Source organism: Colobus angolensis, unplaced genomic scaffold (assembly GCF_000951035.1).
Source record: "Colobus angolensis palliatus isolate OR3802 unplaced genomic scaffold, Cang.pa_1.0 Scaffold220, whole genome shotgun sequence".
Lineage (NCBI taxonomy): Eukaryota > Metazoa > Chordata > Mammalia > Primates > Cercopithecidae > Colobus > Colobus angolensis.
The window spans coordinates 374,262-385,536 of record NW_012115378.1 but is presented as its reverse complement, the minus strand read 5'-3'; the positions used below and the strand labels follow the sequence as shown (position 1 = coordinate 385,536).

Sequence of the window (11,275 nt, the reverse complement as noted above, 5' to 3'; positions counted from 1 at the left end):
CTCCCGAAGTCGCCCCCTATCGGCGCGTCGGCCGCTTGCGCCACGGCTGGCGCCACTTACCCCGGGCAGAGTCTTCTGCTCGTGCAGCGCGCTCTGGGCCTTCAGCGCTGACTCACGCTCGCAGTAGGTGAGGAAGGCGCAGCCTGGGGAGGGAAGCAAGCGCCGAGAAGGGTCAGTGGGGAGCCCCTGAGCCCGCCGACGCGCCCTGCCGCCCGCCTTCCAGGCTCCCGCCCCTCCCTGCCGCTCGGTCCCTGTCCCCACCTCTCTTTCTCGTGCACTCTTCTTGGAGCTTCTCTGCCTCTCCGTGTTCCCGGCTGGGCTGTCTGCTTCTCCTACCTCCCTTTGCTTTTCTATTTTTCTCCCTCCGCGGAGTCTCCCCACCCTGCATCTTCCCCCCCACTCACCCCCCCCCTCCCTACGGTTCTCTCCCTACCCCGTCCTCTGGTGCCTCAGGCCTCTCTGCCCTGTTTCAGCTCCAGCCCCTACGCTTCCTAGAAGGGGCAGCTTCCACCCCTCACCCCCAGCACCTCTAGCCACACTTGACCATGGACTCTCCTTCTGGCCAGTAGGAGTGCTGGGCGCTGCTCCCTCGGGGATGGTGGAGGGCTCCTCTAAGCCTTCCAAATAAAGGCTCAGTCTGTAAGGAGTACCCAAAGCCAGGCCCTCCTAATAAAATAAACGTACCCTGTGTCCCCTGTCCCAACCCCTGTTGTCTAATTTGCAGTGACAGGTGGTCTTCACACCCCTCCAAGTCGTTGGGCTTCTAGGGCATATCCAGGCCACCGAGGCACAGCGCTAGATCACCCTTGCTCTGCCTTTAATTCCCTGGGTGACCTTAACAAATCACATCCTCTTTCTGGCCTCAGTCTCCCCACCTGTGAACTGAGAAGGCTCAGTCTAGCTCTCCCGCTGAGTAATTCTAATTGGGCCCCTCCCCACCCCATCGACAGGGAATCTGGATTTGACAGAGCAACATACTCAAGGGGTGACTTTTCAGTGCTGTCCTTTAGGTGTGGTGACAAGGCCAAGAGAGTGGGGATGGGGGAGTCTTTCTGGGAGTTCTCATAAGCTGCTCAGCGTGCCCAGTGTCAGGCCTTCTTCCTCTGCCGCAGATGTGGCTGAAGGTGGCTTGGGAGGCCTGCAAGGCTGAAAACCATGGGGGAAAGCTCAAAAGCTCACTATGGTGAAAGCAGGCTTGAATGTTCTGGGGAACAGTCACCTCAGACCTTTTCAAGCCACCCATGGCCCCAGAGAAGGCACCCTGTGGAATTGCTGCCTCTCTTGTTCCTCGCTCTCTCACATGATCTTATCCAAGGCCACATTCCCAACAACCTGTGCTCCCTTCTGCCCCCCATTCCTCTGCTCTTACCACCTCCTCACCTGGTATGCCCTTTTTCCCCATGTTCACTTCTCTGAAACCCATCGATTGTTCAAGAATCTGATCAAGTTCTACCTACTCCAGGCAGCCCTCCTTGGCTGGTCTAGTCCATCCCCAGCCAATCTCCACAGCCAGCCATTTGGTCATTGCCATGGCCATTTATTTCCTGAGTTCTCACTCTGTGCCAGGCTCTGTGCCAGACCTCGTGGCCCAGGCCCTCCTCTCATGAGGCCCACAGGCTGCTGGTGCCAGTCTGGTACCTACGCCAGCCCTTGTGACCAGGCTTGCTTTAGACTCTGGTTGCCGGGCACAGAATGCTCCTGGTGCCCTCTGCAGCTCCTGACTCCTCCACCATCCAGCCTGCACCCATTGAAAACCCTTTTCCTCCCCTTCCAATGTAGAAATTCCTCCTGCCTCTCTTCCCTTTCTGGCTTCAGAGAGGAGGTGGAAAGGGAATGTATTTGTGAAAGGAATGGAGATGAAAGAAGGAAGCAGGGAGAAAAGCCTGGGAGACAGAGACTCTCAGCTCCCAGTGCCCCCTCTGCCTTCCCCACCTCCCAACTCCTGCCCCAGGCTTGGAGAAGCGTCGGAGAAGCCTCTCTCCCACTCTGTCTCATCTCTCCCTTCCTCCAGCCACCAGATCGCCCCTCCTCCCTCTCCTGTCCTCCTCCTTCCTGGTCACTGGCAGACGGTTATTGATGGAGACACCCGGGGACTGAAATGAATAGCGGTCAGAGGCCCCCATGACGTCGTCCCTCGTGCTGCCGCCTGCTTCTCCCGGGGGCGTCTTTCCTCCTGTCCCCTTGTTGGCCTTGTCCTCTGCCTGCAACCAGGAGGTGGCCACTGCCTCTGCTGCACGCAGGCAAGCCAGCTTGGGACAAGGTCAGGGGCAGGTTTGGAGGGAGGAGGATAAAGGGAGGGAGGAAGAGGAGGAGGAGTAGGAGGAGGAAATGACCATATTGTTTCCATGGCCCAAGATAATAAGAAAAGGATTCCAGAGGAAAAAGAATCTGTTGCTTTTGTCCATCTTCCAGGAATTTCTGCCACAGTTTTTGAGAGAGCTCACAACTTTATTGTGAACGAGAATCTTTCAGGATCCTCCAGACCTTGGGTGACCTCCCCCTGCCGTCTCCACCCCCTGAATTTATCTCCTTCCAGTCTTCCCCCAGCCCCACTCACCGGCCCCCTCACTACTTCTCAGCCCACTAGGCGCACTCTGCCTTAGGGTCTTTGCACTGGTCTTTCCTCTGCCCAGAAAGGCCCCGCGACCCCACACCTGCTATCAGCATGGTGTGCTCCTTCCCTTCCCTCTGGTTTCTGCTCAAATGAGACCTCCTCAGAGACACTTCTCTTGACCACCCTATTTGATATAGCCCTGCGCTCACACAGACCCGGACTCCTTGTCCCATTTCCTTTTCTGTTCGGCACCCATCACTCCCTGACAGAGTCACATATATTTGCTCATTGATGGGCAGGCTCCCCGTGCTCAGATGAGGTTAGGAGCCTGGCTTTGTTCTGTTTCTACTTGGTTCTCAGTGCCCAGCATATGGGTGCAGGATAATATGTATTCCTTGAAAGTACTGAATGCCAGAACACCTCAGCTAATTTGGTGGGGGCAATAGGCACAGAAATGGTGCTAAGAGGCTACTGAGAGCTGTCCAAGATGTGTGGACACTGAGGCACACTGGACTTCCATAGTGGTGGCAGGGCCAGAGGTTGCCCGAGGGTTGATAGGCGGGTTCCTGATGGGAGGGTTTTTGCCCCAAGAGCTCTCAGGAGCCTGTTGAACTTGACAGTGCACTCTCACCATGCTTCCCCCTTCACCCCCAAGTTGATCCCAGAAAAGGCTGATAAACAATTGCAGCTCCTGATTCCTCCACCATCCAGCCTGCATCCAATGAAAACTCCTTTCCTCCCCTTCCAGTGTAGAAATTCCTCCTGCCTCCCTTCCCTTTTCGGGTTCAGAGAGGAGGTGGAAAAGGAATGTATTTGTGAAAGGATCAGAGATGAAAGAAGCAAGCAGGGAGAGAAGCCCAGGAGAGCCCCTTCCCAGGCAGGGCTCTCAGTTTCCTCATGTGTAAAATGGGAAAAGTAATGGCCCTCAGAAGCTTGTGGGGAGACCTACTTGCCAGTGAGTATGAACAGCCTGTGCAGGCTTCAGTAAGTGCAGGCTGCAGTGTCAATATCAGTTCACTGTTGTGAAGCAGGGCCTAGAGAGGTGCTGAAGCCCCTTCCTTCTCTCCCTCTGCACCTCTGTGAGGCGGGAGTGGTTGGACACAGAGGCTGACTGGGCAGTCCCACCCCGGGCCCTTCCCAGTCCATCTCCAGCCTGTCTGATGCAGCGGCTGACACGCCAGCACGGCAGATTAGTCGGCTATCTTAAGGCTCTTTGAGAAAGGCAAATGCGGATAAGCAGTTATTAACGCTGACTCCAGGGTTCAAAGGAAGGGACCAGTCTGCTCCCTGGCTGAGGCCAGAGCCCTGGGGGAATGGTGACTGTGGGGAGGGAGCTGCAGGAGGAGAATTTACCATCACAGGGTGCTGTGGATGGTGAGAGGCCTGGGGTGGGGGCTGGGGGTCTGGGGGGCTGGGGAAGAAAGGGTGCCCAAGCATCAGCCATTGGACACTCACTGCTCTCTGCTGGAGAGGGAATGGGGGTGGGACACACAGAACCCCCAGCTAGAACAGCTGGCCTTGACTTCCTGTGGCTCATTTCCACATCTCGCAGGGATTGAGGAGGGGGCTGTGGGCTGTGAGGGTGTCCAGCCGAAAGCGGGGAAGGTGGGGAGCATCAGCCTCGGCCCAACACTCTCCTATGATGTACTGAGGTGTCCCCAGAGACATCCCTGGTGGGGCCCTTTGGGAATTCACAATTGAGGTGGGAAATGGGATTCTCTCAGGGAGCAGCTGCCTAACACAAGACAGTGTGGGACAGAGGCTAGCACGGGGCTTTGAAAGCTGAGTCTTGAGAAGGTCTGTGGAGGGTGCCTCATCCTTCCTGGGGATATAGCTGGTGGCGTAGAAATCTCTCCCCATCTTCAGACCCAGAAATCCCCTCCAAGCCCTGATCCTACGATCCACATATACTTGTGCTTACAGAGGAGTCAGCAAGGATCCAGTGTGGCTGCTTGGAATAGCAAAAAAAAAAAAAAAAAAAAAACATAAATACGTAAAAACCACCTAAATGTCCCTTAGGACAGGAATGTTTTCATTTTTAAACTGTGAATACCCAACAGCAGTTAAAAAGATGAAAAGACCCTCAGTGTACCAGCATGGAAAGCCACATTGTCAGATGGGAAAAGCAAGTTGTGAAATAATAGACGCCACCATGTATGTACAACGGAGACACAATCAACTCGCCCATTATATACTCAGACCTGTATTTACATGTGAAAGACAAAGTCTGGAAGTCACAGCAAACTGAAAACAGGGAGTACGGGGTGGGGAGTAGGGGGTCTGTTTCCTATGACTTTCACTTTTTTTGGTTTTGTTTGACACATTTAGACCCAGAATGTATTCGTGTATCACTTGCATAATTAACTTGAAAGGAAAAAAAATCTTTGCTAAAAGAGGATGAAATGAAAAGGAGGTGGGTGAGAATAGGTGAGTCCGACAGGATGCAGGGCCCATGGCCTGTATTGAGGAGACAAAGATCATTGCACATCTGCCACCTGGCAAATATGCTTCATGAGGGAAATTATCCTTGGTGGGGTGGCTGTGGCCCTGCCTCAGAGCTTCCTCTGAGCTGGGGCTGGCTGCTGCGGTGCTGGGGGTTGACACAGGCGCTCACGACTCAGCAAGCTGGAAATGTAAATGGTTCTGGTTCTTTGGCCCTGAGTTCTGGGGGTTGGTGTTTGGGGAATGGAATCCATGATAGTGCAACCACCTCCCCATCTTCGCCCTCCCATTTTCGAGGGCTCTCCCAGCTGTGTGACTCTGATGGGACCAGAGGGAGAGCCACCCAAGTGATCCAGGGGCTCTCTGGGTGGGTTAGGACCTCACCCTGAGCTGTCCCCTTTCCTGTCCCAGTGTCTGGGATGGTTCTCCCAGCATCAGCTCATTACAGAGTCTACCACACTTTAGGGGTCAGTGCTTTCTGTCCCATCTCTTCCTGAGTCATGGGATCAAGCAGGATAGAAGTGCAGCCTGTTCTGGAGCGAGACAGCTTCGGAAATCATCCAAGGTGGGCTGGGGGCAGAGAGGTAACAGAACTGTGGGGTGAGAAATCACACCACAGTGCTGCCCTCAGGAGCTGACACCTGGGCTCCCTACAGCACCCTCTCCTCACCTGAGAGGGACACCATGCCTATCTCCTCTCCTCACCCAAGAGGGACACCATGTCCACCTCCTCTCCTCACCCAAGAGGGACCCTGTGTCCACCTCCTCTACTCACTCAAGAGGGACCCCGTGCCCACCTCCTCTGGCCAGCACAGACCTGCCTGTCCTCTAATGCTCGAGATTCTATCACATACACTGAATACTTTGACCCGCATGCATGTTTCCTTATTCAGCCGTGTCACCTTCTCCCACTTACCATTCTTATTTACTTATCCCTTCCATTTACCAGCTTGATGCCTTGTCTCTGAATAGATTTTCAATTCGGTGAGGGTGGAGACAGGCTCTTCTATGTCTATACGACTAAATGGAGGGCCCAGCTGCTCGTTCAGGTGTCTGTGAGCTGGAGACCAAGAGGGACTATGGGAGTGGGGGAAAGAGATTCAAGATTGGGGCACTGAAGGGAGATTGGGAAATGTTGGCAGAGTGAGGAGGGAAGGGAGAAGGAGTGTGGCAAGAGAGGTGAGCACTGGGCCAGGGAGAGGCAGGCAGCGTGGGCAGCGGGAGGGTGCTGTCAGGTTTGGGTGCATGCAGGGGTGGCAGATGCCCCTCTCCGACATGGGCAGCCTGCAGACCATGGTGCAAGGGGTGCTGCTGTGCCCAAGAAGGTGGGCAGTGCCCTCTCCCATGTGGGGGGAAATACAGTGCAGCAGAATTAATTGCACGGAGATGGCAGTAATTTACAAAGCCCCCATGTGCCGGGATAAAAGGCCCTTGTCATTGTGAAGTGAAGGAAGTACAATTTCCTGCCCAATTCTGAACAGGGCCGAAGCCTGGGGTGTAATCATCACAGAAGGGAAGGCTCCCGATGTGATGCTCTCCCTCCTCCCACCCCAGCTGGGCCTTGCCTTCCTACTAATTGAATTACAGAATTAGCCAGAGGAAGGTGGCCCTAGAATAGGAAGGTCTGGACTTTAATAAAACATCAGATCCTTTAGGCCTTGGACTTGGCTGGCCTGGAGGAAGTGGAAAAAAGCTGGGGGGTGGGGAATGAGAAGGGAGCAGGAGGCCCACTAACCAGACCTAGGGGCCAAGGAAGGGGCTCCCTGAAGGCCCCTCTGCCCCAAATCTGCACTCATCCACCTGCCATGGTGCCTGAAATCACAGCTGAGGAGCTTCATTCCTTAGTGATCCTCACCCCCAGCTGCACCTGAGAATCACCTGGAGGATTTAAAAGACATGTAGGCCACTGCAGAGAAGTTATAGCAGCATCTCTGGGAGTGGATAGCAAGAGGGAGGGAGGGAAAGTCCCACCAGTTTCACTGGGAACAGGGTTACTGATGTTCTGAGGTCACATCTGTTCCCCCATCCAGGCTCTGTCTTTTGTGCTCTGGGTGGGCAAAGGCAGTCTTCCTGGTACGTTTTTGAAGAAGATGTTCTGCTGCCACCTGAGGGAGAGGCAGCTACAGAGCAGCTCTTCATGTACATATTCTTCCTCTGCAAACATCCTCCCACCTCGAGTGCCTGGCCAGAGTCCACACAGCCTTTAAGACCCACCTCTTAGGTCCTACTCCAAGATGAAGCCCTGAGCATCTACCTCGGCCACTGTGGTCTCACTTTCTGTGGATTCGCGTGTGGCCTCTGCCCATGGTCAGCCTCAAGGATGAGCCTCATTTTCTCACCTCAACCGTGAACAACTTGAGGCTGGGCTCTTGGGGCTCAGCAGGACTGAGTAACAGATGTGAAAAAGACCCCATGGGTTTGTGCCACTTTTTCCGCTCTTCTCTGTGTGTCCAGCCACAGGTTGACCCTCCTGCCATCTTCCCAGGACCTTTCCTGGCCATTCTTGTTTCCCTAGTTCTTTCCACCTAGATCTTCTTCCCTCTCTCTTCCCACTCCTCTGAGTACTCTGTGCTGGTATTCCAGCAATTCCTGCAGTGTCTTCTCTCCGTGTGACACAGTGATTCCCCACCCACAGAATAGATCTCTGACTTCCTCTTGCTTCTCCACCCCCATGGGGTAAACCCAAGCCTAAGAACATCATCCTTACCTCTGCTGCCTTCCCCCGTGCCTCACTCCTTGAGAGCCCACGTAACTTTCTAGGAGTGTCTAAGTTTTCCTTCCTCCAGGAAGCCTTCCCTGACTACTTCAATCCCAACATCTCTCATAGCCCTTGGCAATGGTCCTTCTCATTTTGCAGTTAGAATCCTACATGTCCTTGTCTGCCTTGCATTTGTATGTGTTCGCCCAGAAAGTAAATACTCTATTATAGGAGTAGCTCACCCCAGGGCCCCCTTTCCGCCAGTGGCAGACAGTGTAGAATGCAGAGATTGCTGAGCTCCATTCTGCCTCTGGCTGGGTGAGAGTGAGCGGAGTGGCAGCAGGAAGTGGCTGCTGCAGGGATGGGGGTGTGGGAAAGGTGGGCCATGAGGTCTGGGGAAGTCAACACATTGCTCAGGCCCCTGATGGCAGGAGCCATCCATCTTCCTCAGAGGAGGCAGCCTGTGGGGACAGGGGTGATGGGGACTGCAGAGGTGGGGGAGGGGGAAGAGGGATGGTCCCCTAAGCCAATGCATCAGAGGCTGCAGCCTGCTCTCCTCTTTAAGGGCTCTCCAAGTGCTTAAATCTCCCCCTTGGCCATGCATTTTTCTTTCAGGCTCTGCACTGCCCTCCAGAGTCTCCTCTCTTTAAATCAGAAACTCCAGAGAAGAACATGGCCCATTCTAGAGTGCGAATGAGTTTTGTTGAGTTAAACTCCTCTGCGTGGTATGGGAAAATAAATGGCTCACTGTGACTCTTTCTGCCCTTTGTACCCACAAGACAGAGACGTGCACAGAACTGGGGTGGTCCAGATTTTCCTCAGGCTAGACTTGAATCTCCCAGGAAAGGGACCAACCTTCTCTTTCTTTCCTTGCTGAGTTCAGGGCAGTGTGTTCAGACTGAGGGACCTAACTGGCTCTAGACAAGGAGGTGCAGACCTCAGAGGGTTAAAGGACCAGCCAGTGGATCCTTTGCCAAATGTCCCTCCCTGCCAGTTGCCCTTGTTTATGCCCTAAAAGCTTGAGAATTACATGTCTGGTGTCGGCTGCTCCATCTTTATAGCACTGTGAAAAAAGACAAAGTGGATGTGACAGATTGATGGCCTGTCCCCCTTTTCAGCAAAGAGCTCCTCCATGTCTGGCCAGGGCTGATGGGCCCATGAGGCTCAGGAAAGTAGGGACTGGCCCAGGGTGGGTGTCAGCCTTTCCAACATGGGCTTACAGAAGTGAAGTCTGCTCAGCTGACCACATTTGTTGGGCTTTGTTCCTGCAGCCAGGGGCCTGCTTCTGCACCTCTTCTCTGGCCAGCAGCTCCTACTGGTCCCCAAGAGAGCATGAGGGTGCTCCCTGGTATGTGTTTCTTCGGCAGAGGGCCTTGATTTGCCAGAGTGCTGTCATGTGCATGATCTCAGCATTCTTACACCTCAGCATAGTCTGGGGATAGAGGGGTATTATCAGCGTCTGACAGCTCAGAAGCTTGAGACTGGGAGAGGCTCTGAGATGTGGCCGCAGTGGGAGAGCAGAGACCCTGGGTCTCCTGATGACTATTTTTGGGCTCAGTTCCTGTTTCCGCCTCCAGGAGCCCTAGACAGTGTCTGAGGACAGTGTGAGGATGGGCCATGCTCAGGGAGACACAAGGGTCTTTGGAAGGGAGAGGTCCTCCTTCCCCACCCCCATCCTGTGGCCTTCTCTTGGGATAAGGGGCTCAAGGGTGACCTCATTTTCTTCCTGCAGGGACCCAAGTAGAGTCAGCTGAGGTGGTGCCTGGCCTTCCTCTATCACAGGTACCCTCTCAAATGTCAAAGGCAGGCACGCCATGGGCTCCTCTGCAGAGGTCTCTAGCTGAGCATCAAGGGTGGATTTCAAATGCATTTGGGGCATTTGCTACTCACATGAGTGCCAGGATAAATTCTTTGCTAGAACCTAGAAGCTGAACTATGTTCCTTTCTAATGAACCTGGTAGGGGAGTTTAGATCTTCCTGTTTGAATTCTCTTAGACCAGGGTGAGAAGCCAGGCTCAACTCAGTGGGGACGGCCCACAGTGGAAGGGGCTCTCAGAGGCCTCCTTGGCAAGACCAAAACCATCGCTGAATTGTGTGATATGAGCGACAGACACCGACGAAGCTAGGCATCTTCACTGGTTTGGGGGGGAAACCACCTCCCTCCTCACCAACAGCTTTTGAGCCTCTGCCTCACTCCTTCCACCCCTGCGCATATTCCCTCTCCCTCTTGGCCTGTTTGGTCAGAACTTCACAGCCTCACTAGCTGACCTCAGCCATGTGGCTCAGCCCTGGCCTGACACCCTGACCTCCTCAGCACATAAGAATCACACCGTGCCCCATCTGAGGCTCCAGTGGCTAGCATCATTTGCTGGGTTGTGTATGTGTCTTATACCTGCACAGCGAGCTCGGCAAATGCTTGCCGAGTGAGTGGTAGAAAATTCCCCTTGCTGGAGCTCTCCACGGCTGTGGGAGTGCTGAGGTGGAGATGGGGGTCATTTTTCAAAGGGGGAGCGTCTTCCCCATGCAGAGGGAAGCTTGGAGGACTCTGTCCTTGGACTGCCTCTGAAGCCCCTGTCCCTATCCCCTGATATATCCCTATATATCAGGGAGAGGCCTGAAGCTCTCCCTGATATATCCACAGGGACAGCTCTCTGCCTGCATGATTTGTGTGCGTGTGTGCTTGTGTGTGTGTGTGTGCGCGATGGGCTTCTCTGACTCTTCTCCTATGAAAGGCGAATAGATCATACCAGCAAGGCAGTGGACCTATAAGTCCCTTTGTGGCTTCTTAGGACAGACCCTCCCTTTGGGTTACACTGCTAAGCCATGCCTCCCTTCCCCAGCAGTGTGTGACCATATCACTGTGGGCTTTTGCTTATTCTCTCCCCATGTCTGGAATGCCTTCCCCACTCCCGGGCCCTCCACCAGATCTCCAATCCTTTGAACCCTGTTCAAGCTGCAGCTCCTCACTGTAACCCTCCCAGCTTCTCAGCCCTTAGCTAGGTCTCCTTTAAAAATGTCTGATGTCCTCAAATGAATGCTTGGTTGAGCAGCTTTCCGCTGTTCTCATCTGTGAGAATCCTGTCCCTCAACTAGACCACAGCTCCCAGGGCTGGACCTCTTCTCTGGAGCCCCCTACCAAGCCCCAGGATGGGGTCTCATAAGAGTAGTTGGGTTGAGCTGGACATAATTCAGGAGGGGAGGGTGTGTCCACCCCTCTTTGATTGCAGGCTCTGGTCATATGGCGGCACTCAGGACCCACCTGGTGAGGTGAAATAATCTCGCCTCTCTCCTCTGGTTTCTTCCTAACAGGCGCTAATTCACTTAAAGAACAACAACGAATTTTTTTTAAAAAAACAAGCATAACCAAGAAATTCCAACCTCAGCATCCATGATAGGCTATTTTGAAAAGACCGATAGCCAGGAGTCCCATATTACAGGATCAATGTTTGGAAAATGTGATTTTCTTTTTAAAAGCAGAAAAACAATCTCACACTGTCCTGGCAGGCCACAGTCCAGCTCTCAATGGAGGGTGTCTTTCTCTCATGATCTTGGTCATTTAAGCCACTGTTCTGGCTGGGCTT

General features: G+C 53.8%; 1 protein-coding gene across 3 annotated transcripts in view; it reads right to left on the bottom strand.

Annotated features, from left to right (window-relative positions):
- Positions 1 to 11,275, bottom strand: part of CELF4 (CUGBP, Elav-like family member 4) — a 321,661-nt gene that overhangs the window by 241,937 nt on the left and 68,449 nt on the right. For all 3 annotated transcript variants that reach the window (XM_011943643.1, XM_011943644.1, XM_011943645.1), the window contains exon 2: positions 61 to 143. In XM_011943643.1, the coding sequence (XP_011799033.1) occupies positions 61 to 143 (83 nt within the window). The remainder of the gene's footprint in view (positions 1 to 60; positions 144 to 11,275) is intronic.